This window comes from Pelodiscus sinensis, chromosome 17 (genome assembly GCF_049634645.1).
Source record: "Pelodiscus sinensis isolate JC-2024 chromosome 17, ASM4963464v1, whole genome shotgun sequence".
NCBI classification, from domain to species: Eukaryota; Metazoa; Chordata; order Testudines; family Trionychidae; genus Pelodiscus; species Pelodiscus sinensis.
Window position 1 is genome coordinate 18,452,953 of NC_134727.1, and position 17,991 is coordinate 18,470,943.

The 17,991-nt window shown below is 50.6% G+C and overlaps 1 protein-coding gene across 2 annotated transcripts; it reads right to left on the reverse strand.

Moving 5' to 3' along the window:
* Positions 1 to 342: 342 nt before the first annotated feature.
* On the reverse strand, positions 343 to 5,330 carry NKX2-5 (NK2 homeobox 5). Of its 2 annotated transcripts, XM_075900277.1 has the most exons (3): positions 4,596 to 5,328; positions 4,235 to 4,487; positions 343 to 2,759 (listed from the first exon to the last, which is right to left on the reverse strand). In XM_075900277.1, exons 2-3 carry the CDS (start codon positions 4,443 to 4,445, stop codon positions 2,152 to 2,154), a joined length of 819 nt encoding a protein of 272 aa, XP_075756392.1. In that variant the 5' UTR covers positions 4,446 to 4,487; positions 4,596 to 5,328; the 3' UTR covers positions 343 to 2,151. The 2 variants fall into 2 exon arrangements, with proteins under 2 accessions (XP_075756392.1, XP_006138201.1); XM_006138139.4 differs by having other exon boundaries at positions 4,235 to 5,330.
* Positions 5,331 to 17,991: the final 12,661 nt, after the last annotated feature.

Sequence of the window (17,991 nt, forward strand, 5' to 3'; positions counted from 1 at the left end):
TTGTTTCTCGCGCCAATCAGCGACATTCGATAGCAGCGACTACTGCAAATCGCCCAGGTGGACGGCGCAGCGGCCCGCCCGAGCCGTGTGGCCCGTCGCCCTCGCCCGTCTTGAGCGCCCAGGGAAGAAGCCTCCAGGTTGCTTGCCCTGGATTCACACGCGAGCCCGGCGGCTCCCTTCTGTACCGCCAGTTTGAACAGAACGGAGCCTTGACCGCCCAATGGGGGGAGGCCGCCGCACCCTGCCGCGGTCCCACCAAAGCGCATTGCGCGTCCCTTGTACAGCTCGCCTCTGTGTCCTGGAAAGCAACCGAGCGCCAGCGAGAAGAGGGCGGGGGGGGGGGGGGGGGCAGTGAATGGGAAGTGACTAGTCTGGGAGCCTTGCTAGGGATCGTGTCAGTATCCAGGCGAGACACGATGGGAGCCCCACTGGAACTCGCTGCGTGTTATTTACAATCCCCGCCTTCGCGACACGCCGCGGCCCGAGCGGTCTGCGCGGCTCCGGTTCTGTAAAATAGAGTTTTTCTTGGCTTCAATTCTCTCTCTAGTTCCCCGGGCCTACGTCATGGCTAGAAAATGGGTTAGCAACCGAAAGCCATTTGCGCGCCCGCGGAAGCTATTAGCACTTTGAATAGCGCCAGTCGCCCCAGAATGAAAAGGGGTTTAAAATGTTCCTGTAGATACGTCCGCGGTGTGATCGCTCCGATATACCCCAGAACAGATGCGCTGTCTAGTAACGCGTCCATGTGTCACACGGAGATTTTAAGAATTGAACAGTGACATTAGATGGATTTCTATAGGGCCTCAGATACTTTACATCTCTCCTGGCTTTATCTCCTGGGTCGCTGGAAACACAGATGCAGTCTTAAAACAGGTAAAGTGGAAATGGGGAAGGGAGGCACCCGGAGAACTAGTCCTGCTGAGCCCTAGGATACTCGGAGCTAAATCCGGTTGGTGTCACTCACTGATATAGCCCCTACAGCTTCGCTGGGCTAAAACTCAACCGAGCGCCACTCCACACTCCAGACGAATCTGGCCCAGTGAATTAACTGGGCAAACAGAGCACGAGTGGGCCTCAGCCTCTTTACTGGAGTGCCTGTCACTTGAGCACAGCGGGGCCCTATACTGGTGGACCCGCCCGGCTGCAGCGCCCAGCAATGTCTCTTCTGGACATCCCAGAAGTACTGAACTAGCAAAGAGAAAACCCCCTGCGAGAATAAAAGCGAAGGAGCCGTGCAACATTCAGCCACTCTCTTTAATGACAAGTCACCGCGTTCCACCGGCCTGCGCATACAATCCGGCGGCTGCACAGGGACAGTGAATTTAAATACTAAATCACGTTTTAGTGCATAACCCTCCGCGGATCGGGCATGTAACAGCATCTGACTCCCTTAGTTTCTGGGCTTTGTCTTTTGCCTTTGTGTGCTGGTGAGATCTACAGACACGATATACTTCTCCCACTCTATCTCTGGCCTAGGCCATTACATCTTAAATAAAATAGCAGATCGCCTGATCTAGGAAGGCAGCGTTTGAAGATCTAGGACTAGCGATACACTTAGTATAGCTTGAAGGACTCTTCAAAATCTGATGTCCATAGAGGAAGTGCAACATGAAACACGTATCTTGAGTTTTAAAATAAACCGAGGAATCGGCCTCGGCACTATTGTTCCGCTGGTTTAGAAAGAGCCATTTCTTTAGCGCAAACCGGGCTAAGGACGCAAGAGCTCAGAGCTGAGCTTTTCAGTGTGTAGCTTTGCAATTTTCTGGTGGGAAAAGTGCTTTCTGGAGCACCGGGCGTCTGGTCATTTCAGTATAACCCCGCCTGTAACAGAATGTGATTTTTGCGCTTTAATTTACGTGGGGCAGAGTAATTCGGAGAAGGACCTTTTGTAACTTCCAGCGGGAGATGCCGACAACCGTGCTAGTGAATTTCTTGATGCCACGTACAAGAGTTTTCCTTTCCAGTCCTTCCAGCAGTCTGAAAATCTATCGGGACACTTGCTGATTAGCTTCTCTGCGGGATCCCAGGCCGAGGTGAACCCTGTCTATTCCCTTAGCCTCAAGTACCGGTCGGTCCATTGGTCGGTTTTCCGTCCCCGTGAAACGATGCCCCCATGTTATTGTTGCGGGAATACGGATGCGGGAAGTACATCTACCAGGCTCTGATCCCATGCAATGTGGAAATCCCCGCGTTCCCCTGCGGAATTGGCGTTTGCACCGAATTCAAGTCCCCAACGCTGAAGTTCATGAAATTGTTGCTGGCTGCAGCGGGCTGCATGGTCTGCATGGAAGGGTAGTTGCAATTGTAGTTGGCATTGCAGGCCGAGCCGTTGTAATTAGTGTAGGCGGGGTAGGCGTTGTAGCTATAGGGGTTAATGCTGACATTGTAAGGGGAATTGTAGGGCGAAGATTCCCCCAAGCAGGGCTTTCCATCTCTCACCAGCACAGGCACTGCTATCCGCCTGGGTGGAGGGATCCCGACCATCTCTAGGGTCTGATCCTGCCTTTGCCTTTTGCATTTATACCTTCTATTTTGGAACCAAATTTTGACCTGGGTAGAGGTGAGCTTTAGCACGTTCGCTAAATGGTCTCTCTCGGGGGCCGAAAGATATTTCTGTTGCTTGAACCTTCTCTCCAGTTCATAGACTTGAGCTTGAGAGAAGAGGACGCGAGGTTTCCTCCTTTTCCTTTGTCTGGGACGCTCCGGATCCTCCAAGCCCCCTTTCTCCTGCTCCAGGCTCTTGTGAAGGGAGCACAGCTCTGAAGCAAAACAAAGAAACCAGCACGCAACAATCAATGTTTGTGAGTCGCTGTAACCCTGTAAAGGGGAGTAAGGGACTTTCTAACTAAATGTTGCTTCAGTTCGCGCTACGGACTACGAATAGCTTTCAAACTCCGGTCGTTGCCCCCAGGATGTTATTTCCATTGTAGAGTTCTCGAGGTAGCTTATTAAATGTTACCACATTTTTTTAAATGAGCAATTAAATCAATGCGTAATTACAAATAGGAAGGGAGATTTCAGTCTTTAATCTCTGTATCACGAAGAGTTGATTCGTTTTATACTTAATTTCTAGCGAGTTGTGTCTTTCGACCGCATGGAAACCTCCTCAGCTATTTCCTAATTGCGCAGAAATAATGTCTGTCGCTTCTTTTTGGTAGTAATTAAAATGGTACGGGCCTGAAAAGTAAACCACACCACTAGGGACACCCCTAACCGGTGCTGTCTACGTTAAAGAGCAGCGACCGGCTAATATTCTTTTAGCAGAAAATGTGTTGGGTGAGTGCTAGACTTTAGTTTAGACTTACTCTCCCGCATTAGTTGCCAGTTTGCAATTCAGTGTGATTCCCTTTTGAGCATTGTTTCCCGTTTGCCATCATTAACTCTGGCTCGCAATTTATACCGAGCAGTTTAATTTTTCCTGTGGTGCCAAATTTCTTCCCGTTAACGAGTTTGGAAACAAGTTACAGGTAACAGGAAACTTCTCTGCAACATCCTTTCCTCGTCCTGCTCCCCCACCCCAAAACCTCCAGCCGCTTCAGTCCTGTAGCAAACAGCTCGATCGGAGGGGTCAGCTCGCTAGCAAACGGGAGTCACTAAGCCCTGGCGGATCCCGGGGCCGAAAGGCTCTAGCGCAATGAAACGGGGGGCAATAATTGTCGGGTGTTATCTTCTGGCCTCTCCTTCCCAGTTACCATCTTACAGGCCGCGGGGCACTGCCCAGAGTTCAGCCAAAATGGCCTTTCTACGGGCCCTGGGCTGCAGTCGCTACAATGTCCGTTCTCCGGACGAGTCAAACGCTGGAGTATTTCTCGGGCGCTGTTTACTAATCCTTCCACCTGCTGGTCCCTGGCTCTGTCCTGGGAGCGAGGGTGCAAGCGATCCGCTTTCATTTCACTACAACGGGGTCCCTAGCAAACATCGCCAGCAGCCAGGCTGCGGCAGGACGCACTCCCCCATCCCTCTGAGCGGCGGGGCTGGCCCTGTCCCTCCGTCCCAGCTGGGGCCTGCTGGCGGAAAGAAGTGCGGTGGGAAAACAAAAGGGTGTTTGGAGGCGCAGGGAGGACGCTCTTCCCCTTGTATCGCCTCGGAGCATGTAAAGAGCCTCCAGCGCCCCAGTCACCTTCTAGGTAACAACCCCCAAGCAGCTGCCCGGGGAGGCCCTTGAGTTGCGCTTTCCAAAGAGCCCCCCCTGCGCGCTGGCATTTAAACCGCTCCCAGCGCGCTGCCCCTTTACCTTTCTTGTCCGCCTTGGAATCCTTGGCCGAGTCCATCTGCATGTAGCTTTTAGCGTAGAAGGGGCTGGGGAAGGTGGCGGCGTTTTTGGAAGGGTGCGTCTGAGGCAGCTCCTCGCTAAGGTCAGGCAGGGCTGTGGGCTCGGCCGCGAACGCCTCCTGTTTGAAGGTTGACAGCATGCAGGAGGAGGAGGCCAGCGTGGAGAGCTCCATGGAAGGCAGGCCTGGCTGGTGCTGTTCCAGATTCAAAATATCCTTGACAGAAAAGGGCGTAGTGGTCACGGGGCTAGGAAACATTGTGGGGGCAAGTGAGGCAGCGACCAGAGCCCAGCTTCATGTAAAGGGGAATTGGAAACAACCAACCTGCGGCGGTGGTGACTCCTGGGCTCTCCAGAGGAGCACATAGCATTCCAGCAAGGAGCCTGGCCGTGTGGCCTGAAGGCAGGTAGAACCGGACCCTAAGGGGAAAAGAAGGCGGGACTAGGCAGTTTTCGGGTGACTTTAGCTTTCTATTGGCCAACAGAGCAGTGATGGAATGAGAGATGCAAAGTTCCAGGTCACCTAATATAGTAATGCAACTAAAAAAACATCCTCACTCATTTAAAGGGGCAGCATTGTATTTATCCAGCCTGCCCCCGCAGAGTTTGTTGATCCTTTAAAAAAAATCCGAAAGGCCTAATGTGTACAAACCCCCTATCGGATGCCATCTATCACACAGGCAGATTAAATAAACAGGCCTGGAGGAAACCATCAAGCAAATATGCGCTGAATTCAAGTTAAAAACGAGAAAGGACGAGTCGCATTCAGTAACCTGCACTATGGGATCCAAGTGATAATTGAAGAGGAGCCTTCCCCATTCATTGGGACGCTTTTAAGGGGAAATTTACGTCTAAAAAGTCATGGTGTGCACAGCATATGGCCTAGAGTAGTGCAGCCAAACAGGCCAAACGTGGTTCTCTTTTTCATCTGCTCGATGATCTGCTCTGTTCAGCATAAAAGCCACCAAAACGCTGTTCCTCTTGTAAAAACGATTGTTTTCAAATTAATCTCTTGTAATGCAGGTCCCCCGGCGTCCTGCAAAGCAGGACCCAGGCAGGGAGAACATGAGAGGTCCAAAGCATTTACAGAGAGGGTTAAGAAACAAATAAGCAATCGTGCGCACGTCTGGGGGTGATTGTGGAGAAGAGAGGCAAAACGAGTTGCAGAAGCACTAAAGCCAGCAACAGTTCAGGAAAACATTTTGCTCGGCTTGGCTAACACAAACAACCGCCCATCAGCGAAAAACTGAACTATTGGCTCTTTGCAAAGACACATTGAAAAACGAATCTCTATTATCAGCCTCGGAGCCTGGCTTTCCATAAGCGGAAGGCTAGGAGTGTGGATAACCGCAGCTCCTTCTAGTCAAGGACCAGAAGTGGGAGCTCATTAATTTAACGCACTTATTGCCACGAACACAAACCCGTAGCAGCAAATCCCTCCGAAGGACTCAGCTTGGGGAAGGGGCGTTGTGATGCTTTCAATTACACACACACACACACACACACACACCGAACCCCACAACTTGTAAGTAATTTATTGGGGGAGGTATTTGGTGGGGCGCCCCCAGAACTGCGTGGCGCGAAGAGTAAGCTCGAAAAGGCAGCTGGGGAGTGGCTCTTCCAGGACACCATCTCCTTAATGACCGCTCAGTAAGAGATAAGGGAAGGGGCTTGTGGCTCCAGGTGGCAAGGTGGAGCGGAAAAGAGTCTTCGGGCGATCCGGTGAGTTTGCCTGGCCTTTGACAGCTCCTTCCGGGGCAGGGATGCAAGTCAAGGGGCCTTTATCTTCTAATGCAGGGCCAAAGTTTCTGGGAGGCGGCGAGGGGTAATGTGCGAGATGCTGGGCAGCGGCAGAGCCATTGGGAATATGGACCGTTTGTTTAAAACCTCACTCCCCGGCCTGACCTAGCATCGTCCCTTCTCCGGATTAGCCTGCCGGCCAGGCTAACCCGCCTGACACTTCTGGTCCTGAAGCTGCCCATGCGGAACCCACTGATGCTAATGCGGGTGCCAGGGCGCGTTAGAGGAATTCAGCTTCCCGGACGGGGTCATGGGGGACGAGCCAGAACCAGAGCCAGCTGTGCAGGCTCACGGGCGGCAAACCAAAGCGCACCCACGAGCACCTGTCCCTGTGTAAACCTGGGTTTTCTCTCCCACGAGCTAGCCTGGATCGCACAGACATTGGCAGCCTCGTTGAGTTTCAGAGGCCCTCGTTGGGTTTCCCCGCCACCTTCAGCTGCAGAGCTGCCTCGTGTCTTCTGTTTCCCGCGGGACCTTTACCGATCCTTTACCGCCTCTCCTCCTGCCCCCTTTTCTTTCGCGGCTCCGAGCCGCTTAAGCGGAAATGTAACTTTCTCTCGAATCAGAGCGTGCGGGGGAATGATTAGCTCGCTACAGCCTGCTGGGCAGCGGGCTCGCCGGGAGCTCCCGGGGCGGAGTTCGCTTTATCTCCCTAGCTGCGGCTATCCGATGAAGTAGGAACATCCGATTCAATTAAAATTCTTGCTGCAAACGACTGCTACAGGCCTGGTACCTTGCCGGTGGGGAATCGAATCTGGAGCTCGCGATGACAGTTTTAAGAGATTAGAGTGTCCAGAGAGGCCTGAAATATTGCTATTTAATGGAGGGAAGTGCAGCGATTACCCTCACTTCTTCTCAGCTCTTAGTTCTCCGAAAATGTTGGCACTTCTCTAGTAAATGCGTAGGAGAAATTAAGATCAACTCGATCGATTAGTCCAAAATTACGGTATGGGCAGTGTGTGTGTAAACAAACATACTGAGAGACTCTAGACGCCTACATCGATTGGCTGCATCTAGGATTTATAAACCGGGGCTTCCTGTGCACTGTGTGAAAAAATACCCCCGCTAGTTCAGCGGATGGCGGCTTGGGAGATCATGCAAACTCCATACTCAGGGAGCGTCCATCCAAATATCTGCACATCTAGCAGCTCAACACCCGCACAGGAATACAGGAGTTGGCAGGACTAGTCTCCTATCCTAGGCTATGACTATACAATTTAGCTCGGCGATAATATCGACGCCCCCCTGCCCTTCTCCCTCTTCTGCCTGCAGCTGTGGGGGGTGAAGAGCTTCCCCACGCTAACCCCTTTTCTTATTTAGGGGGCAAAGACTCTGTACCTTCAGAACACAGCGGGCTAGGTCCGTGCAAAACTCCCCTCCCGCCCTGTCCCATGTCAGAATGAAGCATTTTGTCTTCACCTGGCCTTGCATTTCCTTTCCCATGTGCAGAAGGCTCTTCCAGGGAGCTCTCACTGAGCCCAGCTCCCCCTCTCTCCACGCGCTGCGTTAATGGCCCCGTTCCACCCATTCCTTGTATGTGTAGATGGTGAGAGATGGGGGACAGGGATCCCTGCTGAGTGTCTGTACAGCGCCTAGCACACTGGGGCTCTGCTCTGGGCTGGGCTGGCCAGATGTCATCGCCCTTTTTACACCTTCTGGGCTTCATGCCCCCTCTCTGGATCTAGTCTGTGCGCATTGCGATAGATGCTGCCTGCATATAAAATAGCATTAATTGGAAGCGGGAGGATGCCTAGCCGGGCGGAATCACACCCTCCCTCCCAATCGATAGGCCCGGCTGCAGAGGTAGCTGTGATTAATTGAAAGATAAGCCGGAGCTATCATTTGGAATGTCATTAATGCTCCGGGGAGACATTCATTGGAGACAGACAGCGTTATCCTGAGCTTTATCTTCAACAACGCGTCCCTTTTAATACGGCGGGGTTGAAACAAATGGGGGCTTTCGGCTCAGCCCTGCCCTGCCGTGTTTATATTTTTGGGAGAAGCACAAGGAGTGGGAGTCCCGGGCTCGGCCCCCTGATAAATGAACATTAGCACTTTTTAAAACTACTGTATCAACAAAAAGAGCTGCAGGGCCGCAATAATTGGTGAAAAAGCAAACACTCCGCAAAGAGAGGCCAGGTCTGCTCTGTGTCCGACTGATGGATGAATAAGCCAGGGACATACATTAGCTCATCACCCTCCCCAACACCGCCCATCCCGCTGAAATAATTACCGGGCCACTAAGAAGGCCTGCGGCAGGAGGAGAGGGTATGTTGGGGGGAGGGAGGGCAAAGCCCCCCCCCCCCGTCTTGCTCCTGCCTTTCAGGAGAGCTGCCTTCAGGCAGATGGCAGCAGAGCCCAGCCCATGGCATAGCCCTGCTCTCAGCCAGGGAAGCGGGACTGGGCCTAGCCTGGCAACCAGCCCTTCCGTGGGAAAACACCCACGAGCCACCCTGCCTCAGCCAAAGCGCTCTGATACAGCAGTAGGCCTGAGGGTAGGACAGGGACCCGCATACCCCTGCCTCCAGGCAGCGGAACAGAGCGTGGGTGTGCAGTGGGCTGTTCTTGCTGTAGATTCTCTGCTATTTCCGGTGTGCCCATCCTCCCCCCCCCCCCAGTATTTAGGCAGGAAACAGCATTGGAAGTATATATGGTTGTGACTACTTTCTTCCACTATTTGATCTGAGGAAGTGGGTCTGGCCCACGAAAGCTCATCATCTAATAAACCATCTTGTTAGTCTTTAAAGTGCTACATTGTCCTGCATTTTGCTTCAACTACCCCAGACTAACACGGCTACATTTCTATCAGCATTGGAAGTGGCATTAATCTACCCCTAGGAGCTCCTGGTCTGCGACAGTCAGCTGCTTCCCCAGAGTGTGTTCTTCCTGGGCTTGCCGCCAGTATTTCAGGCTTGATCTTCATTCTTGCTCCATTGGAAGGACCTGGTCCTGAGGAGCTGTCCCTGCCTTGGGTAGGAGAGAGAGGACTTAAGGAACGCAGGTGGTGACCCAAAGATGATTGATCTAAGATCGGTTTCCTTATTCACAGGGTCTGGTGTTCTGCCAAAGGATATGGTACTTACTGCTCCAGCTATGTCTACAAAGCAGCCTTATTTCAGAATAACAGTTACACGTCTACACAGCAAGCCCATTATTTTGAAATAAATTCTGTCAAGCCGGAGGACTTCTTACTCTGACTCCTGTGACCCTCAGGCTACGTCTACATTGCAAGGTTTTTGCACAAAAATCCCTGGTGTGTCAACACCTCAAATGCACTTTTGCGCAAGAAAATCAACAGTTAAACAGCAGAACAGAGGGCTTTTTGACCTTAAAAGTAGGTAAACCTCTTTTTAAGAGGCATAATTCCTTTTTGCGCTATAGCTATTGCGCAAAAAGGCGAGTGTGGATACGCCTATGGGAAAAAGCACAGGTACTCTGATGGCCATTCTGTGAATGGCCATCAGAGATTTCTTGCACAAGAGCGTCCATGCAGGTGTGGACATGCTCTTGTGCAAGAAGTTTTTTGCGCAAAAACTCTTGCGCGAAAGGCTTTTTGTGCCAGAAGCATGTAGTGTAGATGCAGACTCATTGTACGAGGAGTAAGGGAAGTAAGAGGAAGAGTGCGCTATTTCAAAGTAAGTGCTGGATAGATGCTCCCAATTTCAAAATAAGCTATTTTGAAAAAAGCTAAGCACTTGATGTAGCTCAATTTGCATAGCTTATTTTGAGTTAAGCCCTGCTGAATAGACACACCAGAAGGGAAGTCAATGGAAGAGTCCTCTATTTCAAAATCACTGCTGTGTAGACAGTGCCAAAAGTAAAAATAAGCTATTTAGACTTAAGCTACCCAATTAATGTAGCTCAAGTTGCCTAGCTTATTTCGAGGTTAGCCCTGCTTTGTAGACATCTCCTCATCATAGACTACCAGGCTATGTCTAGACTGGCATGATTTTCCGGAAATGCTTTTAATGGAAAAGTTTTCCATTAAAAGCATTTTCAGAACAGAGCATCTAGATTGGCATGGACGCTTTTCTGCAAAAGCACTTTTTGCGGAAAAGCGTCCGTGGCCAATCTAGATGCGCTTTTCCGCAAAAAAGCCCCGATCACAAAAATCTGGCCCTTTTGCGCAAAAGTTTTGCGCAAAAGGGACTTTTGCCCAAATGGGAGCAGCATAGCATTTCCGCAAAAAGCACTGATTTCTTACTGTAGGAAGTCAGTGCTTTTGCGGAAATTCAGGGGGCCAGTGTAGACAGCTGGCAAGTTTTTCCGGAAAAGCAGCTGATTTTCCTGAAAAACTGGCCAGTCTAGACACAGCCCCAGTGTTCTTACTGCAACCTCACAAATTGGCTTAGTTTTTACTCCTATTCAGCTTTATAACATCTGTCTACTTTGTAAAAAGCCAACAATGGGCAACATTAGCCATGGGTTCATCTACACTGCACCCTAATTCAAGATATGCAATTTGAGCTATGGAAATTGTGTATCTGATGTCAATGCTATTTCAAAATAGCTTATTTCCAATTTAGAAATAAAGTGATATTCTGAAACATCCCTTATTCCTCATAGAATGAGGTTGATGAGGATGTCAGAATAGCCACCCTGAAATAATGGGCTTGCTGTGAAGATGTGGGATAGCTATTTTGGGATACTCCAGTATCCTGAAATAACATTGCAGTGTAGACATACCCATGCATGGTTACACCTAATCCGGATTTCTTAAAAGCCTGGTTCTGATCCCAAGTATGCAAGTTTGATCACTGCCGGGCTGACTTCACATGACAACAGAACAGCCTGTACAGAATAACTAAGAACACAGAATCTGATCAATATTCTGTAGCAGTTTCTCATTCGGAGTACAGCAGAAAGCAGCCACACAGAATCAATTCTGGGGAACTTTAGGGGGTAGGGGGAATGAGTAAAACAAAATCCGCCCCCCTCCACCAAACTAAAGCCCAACAGAATATGTGGGCTCTCATTGCTCAATCAAAGGTGTCCTTTATCGGGACCTTGGTATAAACAGGAGCCAGACCGTTCCGCCTTATAATACATATACTTAACGGTCTCACTTGTTCGTCTGCAAGCCGTCTGTGTGCCGCATAAAACAATTTCGAGGCTTGGTTTTAAATAAACTGATTTTTAAAAGCCTTCCTTTTAACTTTTTTTTACTGCGGCTAGTTTAAAAGATAAACATTTCTCTGTAGTGCTTTTTAAAGAAAAAAAAACTGCCTTCTCATTTTAGACCGTTGATTTTATTTCGGTTTTAATCCCAGTTGGTGAAAATGTCTGACGCTCGTGTTTCTCTCTCCCTTTGAATTTGCTGCTATCTGTTGGAGGGCTTTGTTTATACCTAAACAGTAAACGCTGGGGGGTTGAAACTTAATTGAGTGCTAACACTTAAAGTGCTGTATATTTATTAAGAGCTAGTATTCCAGAAATAGGCTATTAGGATTTCCTCGAGTAAACTTTTGCAAACCTCCTACTTACCCCCTTGTTGGCTGTAGACGCTACTGGAGAAGTTGTCCTGGGGTCTATACAGATCAACATGGCTACCTCTCTGAGACTTTCTGGCTTTCTGACTTTGTAATTAGTTTTCTATTTTACACCGTGAAAGAGTTTTCTAAAATACTGGAAAGAACTTGATATAAAGTAATAGTTTTACAATTATAACTTAAATTATCATGTCACGTGTGTGTCTTTCAATGATTAACGTATATGTTTTTCTATTAATTTCATGTTCAATTGGCAATTGAGATAGATAGGCGAAGGGGGAGGTGCTAAGGTGTATTTAGGGTTTGGGAATTGGGAACATTTGCGGTCTGTTACCAACTGATTCCAGGCAGGTCTCTCTGCCTCTGTAAAATGGGGGTATTGCTATTTGACGGTGAGGATTCATTGGTTACTATTGTGCTCAGCTTACCGAAGATGTGAAGTGCTATATATATTAATTCAAAACGCAAATGATGAAGGTAGGACCAGTCAAAGAAAACGGTGGAAGTTCCCCCCTTTGCAGAGGGGTTAGGTATCTAAATCTGAAATTAAGTGCCTAACCTTAGGAACCCCAACTTGAAATTTTGGCCTGCATGCTTAGAGCCAGGAAGAGAGAAACTGGCATTTTGGGGCTTCCAACGCAGACTTCCAACAGGTACAGCCACATGTATAAATCCTTAAGCTTTATGTCCCCTAACTTTGTGATCCTGACATTGACGTTAGGGCAGTGGGATCCCTCCATGGATTATGAGCTGATGTGTGGATCCCTTTGTCCAGGGCTGCCCCCCATTCACGTGTGCACATGCTACAGTTCTACACACTCTACAAAGTGCAGACTCTGCAATTCTTCCATGGACCTACCTATTCCAGAGGGTTACTAACCACATGACCCAGGCTCGTATTTTTTCACATCTGCCCTCAGCAAGGCAGGTAGGTGGATCTAATTTTTAAATATGCCAGGTTTTAAGACACAATGGAGCTGTACTCTCTCAAAATACAAACGAGGATGCTCGCAGAGATAAGCAGGACATCCGCTGCTGGGTGTAGCTGATGGCTTCATTGTAAAAGAATAGAAATCATTGTCTACCATGGCTGGGATCAGGCCGTCAAGCTGCTTTGTGCACCATTTCTGAGGCTGATCACAGTACTCATGACAGTTGAGGCAGGACAGGAGTCAGCCCTACCCTTCCATAGCTGCCTGCAGTGCAGTGCAAACAATAACAGAAACTTGTTTTTCTTGGTGAAAGGAAATACAGCGGAGAGGGGGGTCAGCTGAGTCAAAGGCCTGGTTTTTAAATGCCATTTTCCTGACGGTCATTGCACCGCACTAGCCTCGTGTGGGGAGAATAAGGATGGGGGCAGAATGATCTTGTAACTGTCTTCCTGCATTTTTTTAAAGTGAAGTCCCAGTAAGGCACTTGCCCATCCCTGTGTTTAACAGCTATTTCAATGCATGAAATGCCCTGGAGCCTGGGCAGCTTATTAAAAAAATAATTATCAGTTTCAAATGGAAACACACAAGGGTGAGAAGAAATAGTTATTCCTGGGACCAATAAAAACCGAATAAAGGAGGGGATTCTCACAGTGGTTGGATTAAATGAAAACGGGAAGGGCAGCAACTGCTGGAAAGAAAAGTCCAACTTGTAGGATACACCTGTTTTGGTGGAGGCGGGGGGAAATGACTGGAAATGAAATACCTCTCAAAGCATCTTAGCGGGGCTCGTTTTGAAGGAGAAAGCTATAGACCCGTCAGGCTGCAAGATTATGAGGCGGGTTTCAAAACCATCCCCTCCGCTCTTGCCTGATCTAACTCCCTGCCGGGGAATGACTCCCATTAGAGTTCAGTGGGATTTAGCTCAGGCGCTTGGCTGCGAAGCCTGATGTCTGGGCAACGGGTTAGGGGGGTTGCAGCTTGTCTGTCCACACGATGTTTTCCAGAGGAGATAAAGGCCTGGCCTTTGGCTGCTTCCTCCTGGCCTTGCAAATCCGATCGGCCTGGCGATGTCACAACGGGCGCGTTTCCAGAGGAGGGACTGAGCCCGGCTCCTGAGGGTCCCTGCCGTGAGTTCCAGTCAGCAGCCCAGGAAACCGCAGGCAACTGGCCGCGCAAACCCAGGGGAGCAGCCGAGGCTGACAAGCAAGATGCCTCAGCGGCCCCGACCCTGAGAGCACAAAGCTCCCTGCGTCCGGCTCAAAGGAAGCCAGGCGCGCAGGGCGCGGCGAGGCGGACAGCCACGGCCACCACAAGCTGTTGATTAGTCTCTGCTAATCCAGATCTTTCTCCTCCTAAAAGCGGCTCCCCACCCCGGCAGATAAAACACCCGATAGTGCTTCTTAAATAACCGCCCTCCCCCCACCCCAGCCCCGCTTGGCGGAGTTATCAGCGCCAGGGTCTGAGATCCGGGGGGCTAGGTCATGTTATCTCTCCTCTCTGCTGCTGTCCCGGACGCTGCCCTGTCACGGCAGACGCCACCCGCATTAGGACCAGACTGGAACCTTTCTGTCCTCAGTCTCTCTCAGAATCCCGGCGCGCTCCCCCAGGGTGCTAGCAGGCGGGGCTGAGCGGGGAGGGGGAAATCCGGGCGCGCGGTTACACGGGGGCCTAGACCTCGAAACACTTTTCCTGCGCGGGGGTCTCTCTGTTCCCCCCATTCCCTCCGCGCGTCTCCACGGTAGCGGGGAAAGCGAGCGGTCCCCTGAGCCAGGCTGGATCGGAGCAGCGGGAGTCCGGCTGCGGAAGAGAGAGCGAAAACCTGTTCTTCGGTCCGCACAAAACAGGCACTGAAACCCCCGCCGCGCCGGGTTTGCTGCGGGGAAGCTGAAATGCAGCGACATTCCTGTGCTGGCTTCATCTCCCTCTCTGTGCGGTTGCGCCCGATGTGTTGGTACACTGGGCCAGTTTCTCTGGATGGGGAAGAAATGTTCCCGCCACCATGATTAATGGTGCCAGGCAATTGTAATTAACTGCCCCTCGTTCCGTTTTGGCTGGCACGCAACCCTGCCAGGGTCCGAAGACTGAATTTGAATCAACATGTAGCTAGAAAAGCGCGTGTGGAAAGTCTTGGTTTGTGTCAGCGGAGGCGCCTGGCTGTGAATTGATTTATGACTGATTCTTCGCGGTTACGTGCAATAAATACAGGTGTCCCTATCAGCGTGTCACAACGGGAATACGTGTTTGTATATTTGCGATTACAGCTAGGGGCATTGGATAGTGTGTGCGCGCCTAGGAAGACTCAATCTCCCGCTTGCTGGTGTCTGTGTTGGGGTCAGCATTTGGGGTTAGACTTTCCGATCCCGTTTTGAAGCGCTCGTGGTTTCCCGTAGTGTTTGTTTCCGTGGCGAACTGAACTTTGCACGGAGGACGGTGACACCACCGAGGGGGGGGGGAGACATCACAGCGGTTGATTAGCCCCCAATTTAAATCCGGTGCCTTTGAAAACCCTCCCTTGAGAGAAAAAAATCCAGCGCCAAGGATGTCACTGCGAGTTGTTTCCCGGGTGTAAATGGCCCTCGCTTTCCGAGCGCCGCTTCTGTGAGACCAATTGAACTGAGAGGAAATGCAGGGAGTTGGATCTTTGGGTTTTGCCCCTTCAATTTGGATAGAAAGGGTGTTCAGGTGTCTAGCTCAACCGGAGGCCTTATTTTTTATCTCCCTTCACATTTGAAAATAGGATTAACAAAGAGGATTCTTTTGTTTTTATGGGAGGGGGGAGAGGAACAAATTATGGAAACGGAGCCTCCTAGCAAGTGGGAAAACGAGTTACACCAGGGTGGGAGACATGCCCCCCAGTGTCTGCAACTGAGCGGCAAAACCAAGCCGCCGGACAGTGCCTGGAGCCACTGGGCGCGTGTGAAACTGACCAGCGCTTTTAAGCGTCCTTGTAAAATAAAATAATAAACAACCGGGTGGGGCAAGGATCCGACCACCGGAACTGGGGCCTGGGCAGAGCTGCCTCCCCTGTCCAAGAAAGGGTCAAGTATAAAATAAACGCGATCGGTAAGCGTATATAAAGAGAAACCGGTGCCCTCTCCCCAACCAGGTTTATAGGGCTTGCAATTAGTGCCTAACGCCGCATCTTTGAAACCCAGAGGCGTTTTATCGTGGATTTTAACAGGAGCAGGCTCAGTTAAACAATCACTGTTTGTAAAAGGGCTCAAAGAGGAAGTAGCAGGGGAGATTATTTAATGTGGACGCTGAATTGAGACCTTGAGAACTGCACAAGCATTCAGGATTTGATGGTCTCTAATTTAGAGGACCGGCAAAGCCCCGAAGTATTATAAGGCGTCTTTTCTTGCGTTCAGCAAACCAATTACAACGAAAACAGTTCGAAGAGAGAAGCTTACAAAAGTAAATGTTTTGGGAGAGAGTTTTCCAGGCATCCGGATCAATAAGACTATATTTTAACAAAACCCCTTGCACGCGGGGTTCGGTGAAGGTAACGTGAGAGTGAAAGGATAAAGGTGATTTTAAGAGAGTATTAAAGAGGGCGAAAAGAAACAGAACCTGCAAAAAGTCTTGTAGATGGTTGTGTTTTCTTCAGGACAGAATTTCCCAGTGACTGGGAATTTTGGCAGGTTTCTTTTTAAGATGCAGAAATGAAGTTAAGATAAATACAAGTCAAATGCATAGTTAGTTAAATGGCTTCTTAATTGTATCTGGCTTTTTTCGTGATGGATGCGGACATGCAACAGCTACATCAAGAAAAGACACAGCGGAACGGCAAACACCATCCTACAGCTGCCTTCTTTGTACTTACTTGGTGACTAACCAGCACCATGTCGTAGAATAAGCGTCCGGGACGATCTATATCTATACGGTCCTTTTTGCACATCTGTGAAAATTAAAAATCGTCTGCACTTTATAAACCTACCAACCGTTTGAAAATGAAAATAAACCAGAGCAAAATGTCTGCAAAGTCGAGCCACCTTAATTTGTGTGTGATTAATAATCCCTCTTGTAAACAGAAACGCGAGCTTCTAATTTTATTAGGAACATTGTTTTCCCTGATGTGTGTGTGTGTGGGGGGGGGGCGGTTACTGGAATTTTGTTTTTAATCACAAATATTCTTCTACGATTAAAAACTGAAGTGACCGGATGAGCACTTGGCAAAAGAGCACCGTGCAGATTTGGATTCTTTTATTGTCTATAGGACAGAAGGAGGGAGAGATTAATGAGGGCCAAATTAAACTCATATGCAAGCTAAACCCCGTTCAAGTCAATTGGGCACATTGTGCCGTCAGTCTTGGGACAGGACCAAAGGTGCTTGCTGTTTCCTTAACGCCTTATGTTACATTCTCGGGGACCGGGGAGTGAAGCCGGTGGGAATCTTGAGTAGTGGCTGCGGAATTTGGCTCTTCACAGAGAGAACTGAGTACAGGACGCTGGCAGCTGCCTGCACTGGCCCTGGGCTTTGAGTGCATTACCTAAACCGGGGCAGAAGAAACCTGGCACGCCCGAGCCGCCAGGAACACATCACTTCGCCTCCTGGAACAAAAGAGGGGCTTCTGCCCACACCACCCGAGAGGACGCTGGAGGCGACTGGATCCTTAGACCAGGGAGTCGTGAGCTTTCCCGGATTCACACCGGAAGGCGGAGATTCGGATTCAATGGGGAGTCGAGTTCTGCCAGGCTGGACGGTCCCGCGGAAGGGGGGATCTCGATACATTTACCCTTTGCCTCCCCCAAGCTGTTGCAAGCCCGGGGCCCCACAAGGCAAATGACACGAGGGACCCTTTGCTGTTGCCCGTTTGTTTCTAGCAGCCCACGGGGACTGCAGCTGCCCGCTGCCTGCTCCGCCGCTGCTGTGGGGGGGAAGGGTCAGGGCGGGCAATGAGGGAGCCTGCCCCCCTTTGCAGGGCTCCTCACCCCTCGGGCACAGTCACCCCAGGCCCTGGGGTTCCTCCTGCTCTGCAGGGTGCGGGGGCGTCTCCAGCTGATTTCACGGTGACTGTCCGGGTCCGGGGGAGGCGTCTGACCTGCGGCGTCCTCAGCAAGTTGAGCCGGGCAAGCTCGGGCGGTGGCAGGGGATGGCGGGTACCAGGGGGCAGACCAAGGTCTCGGCCTCAGCCAGCACTTTCTCCTCGCTTCCCGCAGCGCGGATTTCCTTGCGGCGCAAAGTTCGGCGCAGCCTGTCAGCTGTTTGTCCCGGGGCCTGAGCGGAGGGGAGCGGGCCCGGGGCCCAACATCCCCAGGGGAGCTGTTCGCTCGGGGCTGCTGTTCTCTCTCACGCACACTCCGGGATTTCCGTCCCCTTTGTGCTAAAAGTTACAGGCGCGCTCAAGCTCCTTGCTGAATCGGGGCCACAGAAGGAGCCCTCTGTCGGGGCGGGGGTTAGAAAAGAGCTTCGGGGCAGCAGGTTAACTCGGGACTCACCTCAGTAAACTCACTGCCAGGTCCTACAGGCGCTACCATCCCTGGCCTAGGAAATAATCCC